At 43.9% G+C, this 16,807-nt stretch overlaps 2 protein-coding genes across 9 annotated transcripts; one reads left to right on the forward strand and one right to left on the reverse strand.

The window, feature by feature from the left end:
• Positions 1-1,725: 1,725 nt before the first annotated feature.
• On the reverse strand, positions 1,726-4,763 carry znf668 (zinc finger protein 668). The gene is made up of 2 exons (XM_047376973.1): positions 4,635-4,763; positions 1,726-4,078 (listed from the first exon to the last, which is right to left on the reverse strand). The coding sequence occupies exon 2, from the start codon at positions 4,068-4,070 to the stop codon at positions 2,148-2,150; it is 1,923 nt and encodes a 640-aa protein (XP_047232929.1). The 5' UTR covers positions 4,071-4,078; positions 4,635-4,763; the 3' UTR covers positions 1,726-2,147.
• On the forward strand, positions 4,643-16,588 carry znf646 (zinc finger protein 646). Of its 8 annotated transcripts, none has more exons than XR_007039974.1 (6): positions 5,003-5,277; positions 7,012-9,632; positions 10,824-11,864; positions 12,568-15,344; positions 15,451-15,550; positions 16,433-16,588. XR_007039974.1 is itself a non-coding variant. In XM_047376972.1 (4 exons), exons 2-4 carry the CDS (start codon positions 7,165-7,167, stop codon positions 13,448-13,450), a joined length of 4,392 nt encoding a protein of 1,463 aa, XP_047232928.1. In that variant the 5' UTR covers positions 4,643-4,771; positions 7,012-7,164; the 3' UTR covers positions 13,451-16,588. The 8 variants fall into 8 exon arrangements, 2 of the variants coding, with proteins under 2 accessions (XP_047232928.1, XP_047232927.1); XR_007039976.1 differs by lacking the exon at positions 15,451-15,550 and having other exon boundaries at positions 12,568-14,300; positions 14,401-14,453; XR_007039972.1 differs by having other exon boundaries at positions 12,568-15,550.
• Positions 16,589-16,807: the final 219 nt, after the last annotated feature.

The following is a 16,807-nucleotide window of genomic DNA, read 5'->3' on the forward strand; positions in this document are numbered from 1 at the left end:
ATGTGAGTCTTATTGATTATTGTATAACTCAGGGGTTCCCAAACATTTCAGCATCTGACCCCAAAAAAACAGTTCCAGAGACTGGAGAGCTTCTAAAAATACAGATTTTATTTATTTAATATATAAATACATAGTTTCATAATTTATTGGTATATTTGATTATTTAAAAATGGATTAAATAAATAAATGGTGCAATTAAATTATTTAATAGGACATTTAATGGTACATTTATTTAATTGTGCATTTATTTATTTCATGGTATATTTATTTAATTTTGTCCCTTTGACCCTCCATATCCCTCAGGGGTCACATCACAACAATCCTGAAAATCATCTCATGACTCCCCATTTGTCTCGTGACCCCCCAGGGGGTCCCGACCCCCACTTTGGGAACGCCTGGTATAATTTACAAGAAGGAAACAGAAGAACTTATTAGTAAGTTTTGGAGAATGGGTGGGTTTAAATAAGTTTTTACATCTCACTAATTTTCAAATATGTTAATCACAGTTTTGTTTTATTGGGGTTTTTTTTTTTCTTTAATGTTTGAAATAAACTTCTTAAACTAAATGGGATTCAGTTAAAGTCAGTCCAATTCATTACAATACAAAATGCAACACATTAACAAATTTATCAAATGTTGCTAGAATGACTAAAACATTTATTTTAGAGTTTTAGAGTCCACACATTACACAATCTGTGGAGGGAGCAAAAGATGAGGGTGATGGCAAGAGTGCCTTCCAATCTTAAGGACTCGGAGCCCGTCACAAAAGATAAATCATATACGTCTCAAGGTACTTCACAACAGTCAGGTTCATACATTCTGATTAATCCTAATCATTGAACAGTTCAGTCAGATTCAGTTATTTATTCAAATTGCATTAAAAGTTTTTCTATCTAAGGAAACCCAGCAGATTGCATCCAGTCAGTGACTTGCAGCATTCACTCCTCCTGGATGAGCATGTAGAGACAGTGGACAGTCACTGGTATTGACTTTGCAGCAATCCCTCATACTGAGCATGCATGTAGCGACAGTGGAGAGGAAAAACTCCCTTTTAACAGGAAGAAACCTCCAGCAGAACCAGAACCAGGCTCAGTGTGAGCGGCCATCTGCCACGACCGACTGGGGGTTTGAGAGAACAGAGCAGAGACACAAAGAGAACAAAGAAGCACTGATCCAGGAGTACTTTCTATGGGAAGGAAAAGTAAATGTTAATGGATGTAGCTCCTTTAGTCGTTTCATCTAGAAAGAAAGAACAGATAAACTCTGAGCCAGTTTTCAAGGTTAGAGTCTGAAAGAGAGCACATAGAGTTAGTTACAGTAGAAGCTCAGTCAGTAGCCATGTCTAGGAGAGAGAAAGGGTTAAACACTAAAAGACAGGTCCATGTGGATCATCTGTAGAAGGAGAGCATTAAGTTGTTGCCAGCAGCAGCTTGGACGATTCCCCTCTCCAGAAAGGTGTCACAGGTAGACACAGAGTCAGGCCAGGTGTAGCTTCTAGGAAGAGAAAAGAGAGAACAAAGTTAAAAGCTGAAATAACAGCAAATAATGCAAAATTGGAGAGTAGTGTGAGAATGTAGCGAAGAGGGTGAAAGTGGTTGTTATGTCCTCCAGCAGCCTAAGCCTATAGCAGCATAACTACAGAGATAGCTCAGGATAAACTAAGCCACTCTAACTATAAGCTTTATCAAAAAGGAAAGTTTTAAGCCAAAAAAAAAAGAACAGAGGTTTGTTCTGAGGAAAAAATATTTTTATATTTTATTGATATAAAACAGCTCCACGGTGAACATTTTTTCCACTAAAACTACTTATAATCATGGTACAAATTATTAAACATTAAAACAGTTAAAATGTATTTAACAAAGTACGTTTAAAAGATGGTGATATAAGTAGAAACAATGTGTTGGTTCATTGAAGAGCTTCAGGCGTGAAGTTTAAGGACTGTTTGCAACACAATAATGAGAAAATAACATTTAGGATATTATATTAGAATGGAGATTACTATAAAACACATTTATCACATGATATTTGTCAGAAATCCTGTCCAGACATATAAACCTTTATACGTTCCACCGAGAATCTGTTTTAATTATCATTTTCTTTATATACAATCTAGATCCTCTGAAGTGCAAGTTTTATTTTTTACTAAATTAAAGTCCATCTTTGACCAAATATTCTGAGAGATTGTGAAAAGAAGTTACAGGTACGGTCAGAGAAATGGAGCTGGGTTCAACAGCTGAGGCAGACACCTCATTGGTGGGTGAGGGAAGCGGGTCGGTGTGCATAATTTTTAGGTCGTCAACATTTGATGCTGTGGCTGAAGGGGCTGCAGGCGCCGCAGTGTCTGTGTGAGTCCGTAAGTGCTTGCGAAGGTAGGCGGCGAACAGGAAGGCTTTGCCGCACTGGGGGCAGCTGTGGGGTTTGCTGGCGGAGTGGATCTTCTGGTGTTTCCGCAGCCCGGATTTGTTGAGGAAAGCCTTGCCGCAGCTGTCGCAGACATGCGGCCTCGGCTTCAGATGCTGCTTCTCGTGCTCCTCCAGGTCCTCCAGCTGTCCAAACTCTATGCTGCAGGTTCCACAAACGTGAATGGAGGTTAGGTCAGAGGAGTGAAGATTCTCGTGGGCCTGAACTTCATCCCAAGAAGCAAAGGTGGCGTCACAGTGAGTACAGGAGAACTGAGGGAGAGTTGTGTGGGGAGTGAAGCCAGAGGTGGAGGTGCTGGCTGAATCAGCCTCCTGCTGCTGCTCAGATTGTTCGGCTAGATGAGTCCTCTCGTGTTTCCGCAGACTCGACGACACCACAAATGACTTCAGGCACTCCTCACATTTGAAGGGCCTTTCTCCAGAGTGCACACGCCGGTGCTTGTTGAGGCTGGAGCGCTCAGTGAATGACTTGTCGCACTCTGTGCACGAGAAGGGCCTGAGACCTGTGTGGACAAGCATGTGGCGACGCAGATCCCAGGAGGCCACAAAGGCCTTGTCGCAGCTCTGACATTTATATGGCCGCTCTCCAGAGTGAACACGTTCATGAACAGCGAGGTCAGCCGGCTGCCGGAAGCGCTTGGAACATTTGTCGCAGGGATACGGTTTGAACCCCATGTGGGCGCGCTGGTGCCGTCGGAAGCTGGAGGGGTCGGAGAACATTTTGCCACACTGGGGGCAGAGGAAGGGCTTCTCACCGGAATGAGTGCGGAGATGAGACTGGTACGAGGACAGCTGGGTGAAGCCTTTCCCACACTGCTCACACTGATAGGGTTTGTTCTGGGAGTGAATGCGCTGATGGCACGCCAGGGAAGAGGAACGGGAGAAGGCTTTGCCGCAGTCCGAGCAGAGGAACGGCTTTTCCCCGGTGTGGGAGCGCTCGTGGTTTTTCAGGTCCTTCAGCTCCGTGTACGTTTTCCCGCACTCCTCGCAGGCGTACGGCCGGTGACCCTGATGGTTCCTTTTGTGTTTCCTGAACACCGAGGGATCAGCGAAGCTCTTGCCACATTCAGCGCAGAAATATGGCTTCTCTCCAGTGTGGGAGCGCTCGTGAACCTTCAGCTTGGACAGAGTGGGGTAGCTCTTGGAGCACTGGCAGCACGAGTAAGGACGCTCTCCACTGTGCTGCGTCGTGTGGATCCTCAAGCATATGGCCTGCATGAAGGCTTTACCACACTCTGTGCACACAAAAGGTTTTTCTCCAGTGTGGGAGCGGCTGTGGTTGCGTAGCTCTGTGGACGTCTTGTAAGCCTTGTGACAGTCTGGACACTGAAAGGGGCGCTGGAATGAGTGGGTGCGTTCATGTTTGGACAGCTGAGCTTTGCTAGAAAAGGTTTTAGTGCACTCGGAACATGCATGCTGCTGCTTTGCATGTGCTGCCAGCTTGTGGCTCTGAAGAGCCGACATGCTTTTAAACGTCTCCGTGCATGTGGAGCATCTGAAGTTGGGTTTGGCTTTTGGAGGTCTGCCCCTGCCGCGTTTTTTGACAGGCTGGTCTCTCACCACCTCTTCTTCTTGTTTACTTTCATCATCCATCTCAGGGGGGGTAAACTGCTCTGCAGGAGGTGGGGTGCCAGGCAGAGGAGAAGCCATTTTTATTTCTGCAAGCAGATCAAATTAAAAACATATTTGCAATGAGTATAAAAGATTTACTTCAGAAAGTAGAAGGAAATATGTTTATCAGATGAGTTGAAATTGCAAAAATCTTTGCATATGTTGCTGATGACAGGAGCTAATGTTGGGCCAGATTTAAAATATATATACAATCACAGAAATATGTGGACATGCTATTAATTATTCTCAAAATGGCTGGCATTAGGACCTCAGGGACAACAAGCTAACCGCTTCGATGACAGAGGAAGTCGGCGATGCAGAGACAGCTGTGCAGATAAGACTGTCGCTGCACCGGGCAGCAATTACGTTCAAACACTCCATGTCAACGTAGCGTTGTAGCGAAGTGCAGGACACGACATGTACGTATCTGCTGGTGCTAGCTCTCATGCTACTCCTTTTCAGTGACTCAAAATGGCTGGCTTTAGGACCGCTGGCTGGACTAATTAGATCGAGATCATGCCCGCAGATTCAAGGCATGGACGCCGCTAAAATCACTCGCCTTTCCCGGGAGGATGCTTTAAAGCAAAAACGAACAGTTCTTACCAGAATCGGTTCATAAACAGTCGGCAGACGGTGTCCCCGAAGATGACAGCTTTTACTGCGAGACTCGTTCTGTACTGGATGTGATGTCAGGTCGGCTCTAGGACCCTGATGACGACAGCAATGGGCGAGCAAGCAAAGTGTGCATTTAACTATTAAAATAAGAAAATAAATAATAATAAAACATATTTCAGAATAAAAATAAATCTTAAAAATAAATGTATAATTTTTTTTTACTGCTATGTCAACATGGTAGCATGGCTAGCAACTTTAGCTATTTAATGGGTCTATCATAACCGGCTAAAAGAAATCCTTTCAGATGCTTCATCTAGAGCTGAACACTTTGAAGTGACCCTTTAATTTATTTTGTATTTATTTCGTAAGGGGCTACATCTTGGGGTTACCAAGCGCGTTGCTTTGATAAATAAAACAGTTAGCTCAGCTGGCTAGGTGATGCTAAGAGGGAAGCTTTTCGCTGCTACACATTTCCTGTTTCCTAGCAACCAGAGGGATGTGGAAACGGGGATGGAGGAAAAGGGACAGTTGGATAGAAGGGTTTGTCCTTTATATGAAAAATTGATCAAAACAAAACAAGAAGAGTGGAGATTCGTGCAGCTATAGGTCGCATTAAAACAAACGTCTCCAGGTATTAAATATAAAAAATTTGTTTAGCTGTAAAAGCCTGTATTTTATCAAAGAACGACTGTTTTGGTGCGATGTATGTTTAGCTAACTGTAGGCCGCTAACATGTACCTACTGCTTAGTTACAATTGACTTGTTTACGTGTATCTAATACTGAATTTAACGTAATAGTGTTTTACGCTCAGTAAAACATATGAATATGTGTTGGTGATTGTACGAAGAGTTCTCTGTTCATTGACTCAGTCTGCGCTGCAGGTGCAAAGATGTTAGCCTTTAATTAAAACCCACCAGGATTACAGATTTACAGTTACGTTAGGTTCAAGCTTAAAAAGCAACGTTGAATTGATTACATCATCATACTCATGTAAGTTATAGAAACAGAACAAATTTATTGTCCCTGCAACCCACACAGTGCAACGAGATTAGATTCCTACCTCAAGAGATGGGGATGTAAAGAATAAATGATTTAAGAATAAAATGTTTATTACATTTGAGTCTCTATTTGGCTTCCAAAGACATTATTTATTATTATTACCTGCTTTAATGGTCGGCTTCTAAAGGCATTTCAATCTCAAAGTGTATTTCAAGGTGGATTTGTTGATTCACTGGAAGGTTACAACTGCTGACTTCAATATGTTCTGGGATGGGAAGTTGATTGAGAAAAATATCTAATTTACAAAGTTTTCTATAAATAAGTCTGAAAATGTGCCCCCTTTACTTTGATACCCCTAAATAAAACCCTGTGCAACTTCAGAAGTCACCTAATTAGTAAATAAAGTGCAGCTGTGTGTAATCTGATCTCAGTCTAACTGCAGCTGTTCTGTGAAGGCCTCCGAGGTTCCTTAGAAAACATTAGAGAACAACCAGGATCATGCAGACCAAAGGAACCCAGCAGACAGGTCAGGGAGAACATTTAAAACAGAGTTAGGTTAGATAACAATATCCTTAGCTCTGAGCGTCTCAATTTATCATCTAAAGTTAAAAACAGTATGACACAGCTGCTAACCTAGCATGACATGGCCGTCCACCTAAACTGACAAGCTGTACATGGAGATCATTAATCAGAGAAGCAGCCAAGAGGTCCATGGTAACTTTGGAGATCCACAGTTCAGCTGGAAGAATCTGTTTACTGGACAGCTATCAGTTATTTAGCGCATAGCTATTAGTTGGAAGAGTGGTAAGAGAGACATTGTTGAAAGAAAGACATTCTGATCAGAGATGATGGGAAGATGGATGGAGCTACATCCAGGACAGTCCTGGAGGAAAACATGTTAGAGGCTGCAGAACACTGGAGACTGGGGTGGAGGTTCACCTTCCAGTAGGAGATCCACCCTGAACATAGAGCCAGAGATACAGTGGATGATTTATCAGAGGTGTCAAGCTCCAGTCCTCAAGGGTCAGTGTCCTGCAGCTTTTAGATGTGTCCCAAGTCCAACCACCCTAAACAATGGGTGTGTTAGAATGGCCTAGACAAAGTCCAGACCAAAATTCAATTAAGCATCAGTGGTAAGACTTGAAAATCAAAGTTCATAGATGCTCTCCATCCAGTTTGACGGAGCTTGAGTAATTTTATAAAGAAGAATGGGCAGACATTTTATTCTGTGTATGTTTAAAGCTGGTAGAGACACCCCTAAAATATCTGCTGCTGTAACTGCAGTTAAATGTTGTTCTATAAAGTGTTGTAAATATCTTTCAGAGTTATTGAGGCTGGTTGGTAATTACTAACTGTGTCTTACAGGCATCTCTTCTGCCTGCTGATGTTGCCTCCCAGGACCGTCCTTGGATCTTATTGGAAAGAACTGGTATTCCTTTTTAAGGAATAAACAACGGATGCACCTCAGTCCAGCAGGTCTTTAAAAGCTGAGTCCTGTTCACCTGTCATCATCTGGTGATGGCAGAGCAAGACACTGTCAGAGCAGGGACTTTTTCTCCCAGGCAACGTGCTAGGATAAGCCCCAATATGACCAGCCTGCTGGAACCCATGGACGCTCATCATCAGCAAGAGGAAGAACGCAAATTTAAATGCAATGAATGTGGGCGTGGCTACAGACATGCTGGTAGCCTAACCAATCACAGAAGGACTCATGAAGTTGGTTCGTTTCAGTGTACCATTTGTGGAAAAGAAAACTGGAACGCCTCAGCCATGAAAAATCACCTCCGGAGCCACACTTTGTGTAAAAAGTTCTCCTGTGCAGATTGTGGAAAATCTTTTCGTTTGGCAGCTCAGCTGCTTACGCATGAGAGGATTCATCTTGCCCAAAGGTCAAGGGTTCATCCATGTAGGAATACAGATGTGGAAAAGTCCATACATGAGAATGAAAGTGATCAGCAATCTCAACTTAGTGAGTATTCAAACAGTGTTGGGATTTCTACAGGAACTATCCCACAGGATGTTTCCAGTTCCCAGTCTGAGAACTGTAGTGATGCAGTAAACAGACCCTTTCGATGTAACCTGTGTGAGAAGTCATACATCCACCACCGAAGCCTGATCAATCATAAAAAGACTCACCAGCTGGGAATGTTTGAATGCACCGTGTGCTTCAAACTGTGTAACAATATGGGCGCCCTGTACAGTCACCAGAGGACTCACAAGGCACGAGGCGAGAAGGTTCTTAGCTTGACAGCTGGATCCCACACAAACACCACACTGGATCAGTTCCCTCTGCAGAGCCAAGACGTTCCAGGGAATTTCTGCCATTTGTGTCAGGCACTTTTTCCAAATAATACGGAATTCCAGGACCACATCCAAATGCACAACTCGTCTTCTCAGTCGTTTTCAGAGCAGATAAATATTTACGAGCCCAGCATGGCGTCACCTGAGTCTAGTTTTTGTGTGTCTCCTGTAGAGAATTTACCTCCCTTGTCGCTGACAGATCATCCCAGCTGCTTTGATCAAGCAGAGAGTGATATAACTAATAATCATGACCACATTGGCCCTCAGGGAGGCCCCTCAAGCGACGTGCCATCACAGAACACTGACAGCGCGACTAAAACTGAAGAAATGTCAGCTCCAGATTCTGATGAGCGACCCTTCAAGTGTCACACCTGTGGTAAAAGCTACCGGCATTCTGGGAGCCTCATCAATCACAAAAGGTCCCATCAGGTCGGGGTTTTCAAGTGTTCTGTTTGCAGTAAGAAGTATCCTCACCTGGCTGCTCTGAAAAGTCATCTCCGTCTTCACAAAGTTCAGCGCTCATCCTTCCACCTCCATGCAGAGGGAGAGTGGCTCTCACCAGAGCCGTTGACTCTGGACAGGCAGCAGGGCTGCTTCTATTCCCCAAACGAGCAGAAACAGTCTGTGTTTGGTGTGGATCAGGAAAACATGGCTGACACCAGCTGTGGAGCGTTTTACGAGGAGCAGTCTGATCAGGACGTCTGCCAGGACGTGACGTCACAGCTACCTCACAGTGAGCTCCCCACGCAGAGGCACATGTGTGCAGACTGCGGGGAGATGTTTGCAGATATAGCAGGGATTAGGTCTCATAGCTGCCCACTTCTGCAGCACCAGCAAAGACCTTCTGATGTTCATCATGCCCACAGTTTGAACTTTAATGCCATTAATGACCAACACGCCTCTGAAGATCCAGAAATAAACTTGGACTTTCACGGCTTGCATGGTAAGAGCCACACTTACTTTGAACAGAGTTCCCATGAAAATGTGAACGGTGTCGGAGAGGACGACAATCCTGATGAAGAAGATGATGATGGAGATCATTATCAGTGCTCTGTGTGTGGAAACAGCTACACCACCATGACGGCTCTCAGGAGCCATCTGCGAGGGCACACGCAGTCCCATGATGCTCCTCAAAGCTCAGATCCTTCTTCCCTTTCCTCCCAAGAAGAAGTGAGAGATGATGAGCCAGGAGAGATGATGATCTGTAGTGCATGTGGGGAGACCTTTGTGAACAGGCAGGACTTGATCACTCACCATCTTCGTCACAAGAAGAGCCAAGCAGACTGTCTTGAAAATCTACCTATGAAGAGCGATGTTTTAGAAAGTAAAGAGGAAGCATGCATCATCTGCAGCAGATGTGGCATCTCCTGCAGAAGCTACAATCATCTAAACAGCCATGACTGCACAGCAGATAAGAAGGACGAGTCAGTTTGCTGTAAGGAGGAGGTTAAGGTTGAAGACAGTCCCCAGCATGAGGAGACACATCTCAACAGAGAAACCGGTGATTGTGAGATTCGTCAGTATAAGTGTGATCAGTGTGGAAGGTCCTACAGGCATGCCGGCTCCCTGCTCAACCATAAAAAGTCCCACAAAACCGGCGTGTTCAGATGTATCATCTGCCAGAAACGCTTCTACAACCTGCTGGCCCTTAAAAACCATCAGAGGTCCCATTTCGATGTGAAGAGGTTGGTTCTCCTACAGTGATGTTTGGGAGGTGGATTTCACTGGAAGGACATTCAGTCAGTGACTGATAATCAGATTTCATAGAGGAGAGAAGTAGAAGGAAAATGATGCCTGGTTTTCAAATGAATACATTTATTTCAATAATTCAGTCATAGAAGTGAAACTTAAATTATATTGTTATATAAAGTTATATAGTTTTATTACCCAGAGAGCTTGTAGCAAATGAAAGCCCCACATTCAATCTTTTAGAAATATAAAATATTACATGAGACTAGTTTTACAAATATTTGATCAACTAATACAGAAATATTAGTCTATTTATGTACGGTATATGCATTCAGTGCTTGGTCAGGGCTCCTTTTACTTGACTTAATACACCAGTGAAGGGCACTGACTGGAGACATCAAGCAACATGGATTCTAGTCCTCTCCACTCTTCTTCCAGACTCAATCTTGATTTACAAATAAACTTGATTTCACCTGAGCAGAGGATTTTGGGCCACTGAGCGTCAGTCTACTCCTTTTTCTCCTCAGTCCAGGTAAGATTCTTCTTACATAGTTTCTGGTTCAGGAGTGACTGAGCACAAGGAATGGGACAGTTGCAGCCCATGTTTTGGATCTGCCTGTGGTGGTTGTTGAAGCTTTGATTCCAGCTGCAGTCCACTTGTCCAAACTCTTTATTGGGCTTTGCTTCACAATCCACATAAAGATTCAGTCATCCCTGTTGCTGGTGCACTTTTTCCTTCCACTTAACCTTTCCATGAATACGCTTTGATACATCGCTCTATGAACAGCCAGCTTAACAGCAATGACCTGGAGGATGTCAGTGACTGTCTGCAGGACAACTGTCAGGTCAGCAGTCTGCCTCATCAATGTATCGGCAATAATAAAACATTTCTGTTAAAAAATCATTTTTATTGGTCTGATGTAATATTTTAAATCACTTAGAAGCTTGATTTTGAGTTTTCATTTGCTATAAGCGATAATCATTAAAATTAAGAGATAAACTGAAATAAACCAGTGATAAAATAATCAATGTAACAAATAGGTTCCATCGTTTTAAACTGATTTACTGAAATAAATTAACTTTTAAATGTTCTAATTTACTGAATTGTGTAGACTGAGGTTTGAGTTGATGAAAGGCTTATAGATACTTTTGTAAGGCGATATAACTACAGCTCTTTGTCCCCCCAGGCATACCTGTCATGAATGTGGGAGAGCCTTCAAAATTCAGAAGCAGCTACTGAACCACCTGAGAAGGCACAAAGAGAACCAAGCCAGGATCCAGAAACTCATGGAAAGTAATGGAAGAATGTCATCTTCAGCTTCGGACTCCGCTCAGCTTTTTAGGGTTCAGGACCGCACGCTGCAGCCGGAGGGACAGGCAGGAGAAACAAAGCTGGAGATGTCCGTGAAGTCAGAGGCGGAGGGCGATAAGAGACCTTTTTCATGCGACCAATGTGGTCGAACGTATCGCCATGCTGGAAGTTTGGTCAACCACAGAAACTCACATAAAACAGGCGAATATTACTGTTCAATCTGTAGAAACACTTACTCCAACCAGTTAGCAATGAAGAACCACTTACGGAGCCACTTTGCATATAAAAAGCACTTGTGCCAGAACTGTGGGAAGGGGTTTAGAGGAAAGACGCAGCTGTTGGGTCATGTCTGTGCAGAGCCCAGAAAGAAAGGAGTTGCAGGCAGAACGGGCCTCAGATCCAGAGCTGTTAGATGTAAGAAATGTAAGAAGACCTTCCTCTCTGTTGACCAGCTGGCAGCTCATGCTTGTGACGTGACGTCCGACTGCAGGGATTCAGAACCAAACACCTGTCTAGGTGACGAGGACCGGCCGTTCACATGCAACATATGCCATCGCAGCTACCGGCACGCTGGCTCCCTGCTGAACCACAAAAACACACACAAGACGGGACACTTCCTCTGCACCTTCTGCTCCAAGCCCTTCACCAACCTGATGGCTTTACGAAATCACACCAGGATCCACACGCAGAAGAAAAAGTACGCATGTCTCACATGCGGGAAGGCCTTCCGCCTCGCCAGCATCCTGCAAAACCACCAGCAGGTCCACAGTCAGGCGTCTAGTTGCTTCAGCTGCTCTTCATGTGGCAAGAGCTTCCAGGGGAGGTCTGAGCTGAAGAGGCACCGCTGCCATGGAGGTCAGAGGAGCAACGAGTCTCCTGGAGTCCAGCAGCCAGAGAGAGGAGACAAGAGCTTCATGTGAGTCAGTTAAAGGCACTGCCTTCATATTTCTGATCACAACATGTTGGCTCTGAAGACCTCAGTAGACATACATCTTCTCTAGAGATTTCTTGACACGGGTCCTGAGAGATGCATCATCCTTGGGCGGATCATCTGCTAAGTAGAACATATCTTTGGGTTTTTTTTATAGAACAAATTCTGTCTTTGTGACGGCTGCTGGCAACAAAGTGCCTGAAGATCTGATTTAAAAGTGTTTGTTAAGTTGTCTCCTTATGTTTGGATGGAACGATGGACTCCTTGGTTCCAGTCTTTGCTGCGGATCTCTAACGTTGAATGGGCCTCTGTGTCGCGTTATATTCATACCCCAGAGAAACAGAAGGTCATTGATTGTTAGTTAGAAGTTCCTAGACAGAAATAGAAATTTAAAAAAGTTTCAGTTATATTTGTTTTAAAGGGATTGTTTAGAGGTACCAGTAATCGGGATTGGTTATAAAACTGAATACCTTTTTCCCAAATTATTCACATTTTTTCATTGTGAGATTATGCTTCAGCATCAAAAGCAGAAGTTATTTCCAGATGTTTCCCATCGTTTTCAGGGGGGCCAGTAAATGTGGCAACCTCTGTATCTTTCCCTGTCTGTTCAAATGTTTCTGTTTTAGTTAGAACTGTCTGAGTTGCCGTGTCTCTTTAAATGTTTACTACAAACACGTTTCTGATGCAGGTGTGACCTGTGTGGGCGCTCATACCGCCACGCCGGATCCCTCCTCAATCACAAGAAGTCCCACTCTGAAGATCTTCACCAATGTACTTTGTGTCTGCAGACATTTCCCAATCTTCTCAGTATGCAGATGCACTCCCAGATAAGGCGCCAATGTTGCCCCGAATGTGGCAAAACCTTCTGTCTGGTGGCACACCTGCAGAGCCACATGGAGGTGCACTCGAAGAACCAGGGTGTGTTCTGCAGCCTGTGCCAGCAGAGCTTCCCTAGCACGGCCAGCTACCAGGAGCATCATACCGTGCACCATGCAGCTCAGGGCTCCTGTCAACAAGGTGTGGATGAACCTGCTGAGAACAACCTCTGCTGGGACTCAGGAGTAAACCAGTCTATTGGAACGGTTCTGCCACTTTTGGCCCAGATTCCAAACAGCAGCAGTGATCCACAGACTGGGGAAACCTCCATCCCAGAGGAAAAAAGTCACGTATGTGAGCACTGCGGCCGCACCTACCGCCACGCCAGCTCCCTCCTCAACCACAAGAACAGCCACAAGACGGGCTGCTACTTTTGCTCAGTCTGCCAGAAGGAGTTCACCAACCTGATGGCTCTCAAGAACCACCGACGTATTCACACAGAGCCCAAACGCTACCAGTGCTTGACGTGTGGAAAGGCGTTCCGCGTGTCCACCCAGCTGATATGTCACCGGAGAATACACACAAAGGAGAAGCCCTTCACCTGCCAGCTGTGCAGCAAAAGCTTCTCCAGCAAATCCAACCTGAGGCACCATCAGAAGATGCACCAGAACACCACACAGACCTCCAGCTCCTCCTTTGACGTGGATACCGATGCATTCATGGACCTGGACTTGGAGTCTTTCCAGTGTTCCTGAGCATACAGGAGAGGCGATATTTATCCTCTGATCAATAATTGTAAAGCAGTATTTTCACCTTCACCTTGACAGAAGTTCTCTTTCAAAGGTCCAAATTTTCTTGAAGAGATGGTTCAGGATTTTTTAAGTGAGGTCCTGTTAGAAGGAGGTAATGTCTTTCCTGCAGTTGATAACGGTTGGCGTCCGAAGCCAGCAGCTAGTCTGAGGCGGGTCAGAACCATGGTGGACTTCTGCCATCTTAAAATGATTCCAGTCCAAAAGAATTATCACAGCGGTCCCATGAGAACTCTTCTATGACCCCATGAACCCTCATCAGGTTTGCATTAGTTGTTTACACAGAGGACAATTATTATTTACAGAGAAAGTGAGGGTCGGAGGCTGTGCGCCACTAATGCTCTTCCTGCGTGAAACACATACTGAGAACAGAACCTGTGAGGCAATTCCAGCCAGAGATGGCATCTGATATTTTATAGCAGTTTAGAGGAACCAGAGGATGTTGAAGGTAGCGCTTTTATTCTTCATCATAAGGTGATGTAAACAGCCGATGTCCTCTCCCGCTGAGCAGAACGTTCCAGATGGGACAAGAAGGTTTCTGTTCTACTCTAAGATCACTGGTGGCGTATCATCTCCTACCCTTCCATCTCCAGTGTGATTATTCATAGTTTTCTGTGTGAACCACCCAGTGTAAATGTGATGACGGTTTAAAGGTTCATTAAACTGCCGTGATGTTTTTGCGACTGGAGTCGTCTAAGACACTAGAAGTCCGATTTGGTCCAGGTCCCTCCCAGACTAACCGTTATCTTCAGCCTCCAGGACCAAACAAAGACAGGAAGACATTTATCCACGTCAGGTAAGATATTGATTACTTAAAAACTTTTAACACAATCTGAAATATAACACCTGCCAGTCTGACCTCTGTAGAGATAAGGACATGTGTCTCATGTCCTCAGATGGTTCAGCATTCCTCATCGTTACGGCTGGAACGTTCTCCTAGGTTGAGGCGGTAAGAACATCTGACTGCTCATTCGTCCAGAACAAACTCAGCCACCAAAGTGAACAGAACCATGCAGACTGAGAACACAAAGCTTTTAAAACTGTATATAATTATCTCCTGTGCCTCTGTAGGATCCTTATGAAACTAGAACTATAAACTATTTATCTGAGATCAACTGTACATTTAGAGCAAGACTCCTAGTTCAACTCAGATACCTCCTTGGTTTGGATGAAGGTCAGAATATGAACGAGTTGTATTAATAATCATGTTCACTTAGAACAATGTAGGCCTAACTGGATGTATTTATTTATTGTTGTTTTATGTGTATTTTACTAGAAAAGATTCTGAATGCTGTATAAATCTCATGTAGCCTTTAAGACAGCAGGCAGTCTGCATCTCTTCAGGTCTGCGTCACATCAGGCATTGAGGAACGTGGTGTTCTAGGTCACACTCAGGGGGAGCCTTCAGAAGGAGCACATTTGATGTGCAGAGCTGATCCCTGGTAAAGATGTATAAAAAGCCTTAAAACTCAGCTGTTATTGCAACATCATGATCACTGAGAGGAAAAATCCACTGTTTCATATATTAATTATATTTATTCAGCAGAGGCCGCACGGTGGTTCTGTTCTTAGCCTCATAGCAAGAAGGTCCTGGGTTCAAATCCCAGCCTGGGGTCTTTCTGCATGCAGTTTGCGTGTTCTCCCCGTACCGGCATGGGTTCTCTCAGGGTATTCCAGCTTCCTCCCAAAGTCCAAAGACTGTTTGGTTAATTGGTCTCTAAATTGTCCTCAGGTATGATAGTGTGTGATGGATCTGTGTCCAGGACGTCCCCGTCCTCTCGCCCTCTGACCACTGGAGATAGGCACCAGTTTGTCCTTGTGACCCTATAAGGTCAAGCAGGTATGGACAATGGTTGAATAACTCTTTGCCCCCTGCTGTTAATACTCTGTTCAACGTTTCTTCGCCAGTAGAACAACACTCCGTCTTTTCTATAACATTCCCCAAGGTTGAGGGACCTTTGACCATTTCTTGTCTCACATTCTGTGGAGATCCTCCAGAATCCTGGGTCTTCTCCTGCGCTCTCTGCTCCTCAGCTCACCCCACAGGTATTTAGGTCTGTGACGGCCCTAAAAGATGGTTGACTTCGTATCTCTGAACCATTTCTCTGTTGAACAATGACCCAACAGTGACCCATTTCCAGTTTTCCGGTACGCTCAATTTTTTGCATCTTTACCAGGTTGTAAACAAACGTGTCGGAATCTGTACCTGATGGATGTATTTCTCCATTTGTGCCAATTCAGCAGTTGTTTCATGTATGTTTTAATGTGTCAGAGTCCCTCATGCATCTGCTGTGAACATCTGAGCTGAGTTGGAGTTAAGTTGAAGCATCGGTTCCATAGATGCAAGTCGGGTCGTAGCAGGTTCTGCTCAGCGTAAACCTCCAGGTCTGTCCTTCTCCTCGGGGACAAACTGCCACCTTAAAAAGAGTCCAGAGTTAAAAACTCATTTCTTCTAGGATGCCTAACATGAACCCAGAACATTGACGGGCCCGTGTTCTGCCAAACAAAAGCTTTAAAGTAAACCAGTCATGTTTATCTACAAAGATGAGCTGGTTTCATTTTACTGTATAAGATAAATGAGTCACTGTGTTGTTTTCTGACTCGTTTCTTGATCTTGATCAAAAATTTACAGATTTTTTTCTTTAAATTGTTTTTTATTTATATTTTTATCTCTGGCCTCAAGTATGAAATACCTCAATAACCTGCCTACCTAATGGCTGCTAGTTAACACCTTCTTGCAGGTAAAGTTGTTGAAAATATGCCGAAACATTTACATTCAGACTGTTTACTCCGTGACGTGACTTCCTGTCTGCGGTTTGCAGACCGGTTTCCTGAGGACCGGATGTCCAGAATAATTCAGTCCAGGTCGGCTGCTCATCATGATTAATCTGCTGCTCTTTATGTTTTATTTTCTGTTCTCATCTTTAGAGCCGCTGGACCCTGTAGCGGAGCTCCATCGCAGCGCAGGATCTGTTTAATCCCAGAACTCTGTAAATTGTATATTCTGATTAAAGTGTTGTTTGGACCTCATCTGCATTGAAGATTGAAATTCATATCTAATAAAAGCACCATATACTAAATAAATGTGAGCCTCATATTTATTTTCTGTATTTATCATCTGGTTTTTCTTTTATTAGGACCCAGTTTAGATTGTAAGAATATAATTTAAATGCAGGCCATTGTACTGAAATATAATTGTGTCTCAGATAATTAAAATATTAAAAGGTTTATTTCAGTAATATAATTCAAAAATTGAAACCTTTTTGTTAAACGGACTAATTACTCACAGTTATATCATTTAAG

Source organism: Girardinichthys multiradiatus, chromosome 10 (genome assembly GCF_021462225.1).
Source record: "Girardinichthys multiradiatus isolate DD_20200921_A chromosome 10, DD_fGirMul_XY1, whole genome shotgun sequence".
Lineage (NCBI taxonomy): Eukaryota > Metazoa > Chordata > Actinopteri > Cyprinodontiformes > Goodeidae > Girardinichthys > Girardinichthys multiradiatus.

What these genes read in the sequence shown, in the direction of transcription:
- znf668 (XM_047376973.1), bottom strand. Translation starts at nt 4,070, where the DNA reads ATGGCTTCTCCTCTGCCTGGCACCCCACCTCCTGCAGAGCAGTTTACC.
- znf646 (XM_047376972.1), top strand. Translation starts at nt 7,165, where the DNA reads ATGGCAGAGCAAGACACTGTCAGAGCAGGGACTTTTTCTCCCAGGCAA. An exon ending in TCCCATTTCGATGTGAAGAG is followed by an intron (nt 9,633 to 10,823) that starts GTTGGTTCTCCT and finishes TTGTCCCCCCAG; the next exon opens with GCATACCTGTCATGAATGTG. An exon ending in AGAGGAGACAAGAGCTTCAT is followed by an intron (nt 11,865 to 12,567) that starts GTGAGTCAGTTA and finishes TTTCTGATGCAG; the next exon opens with GTGTGACCTGTGTGGGCGCT.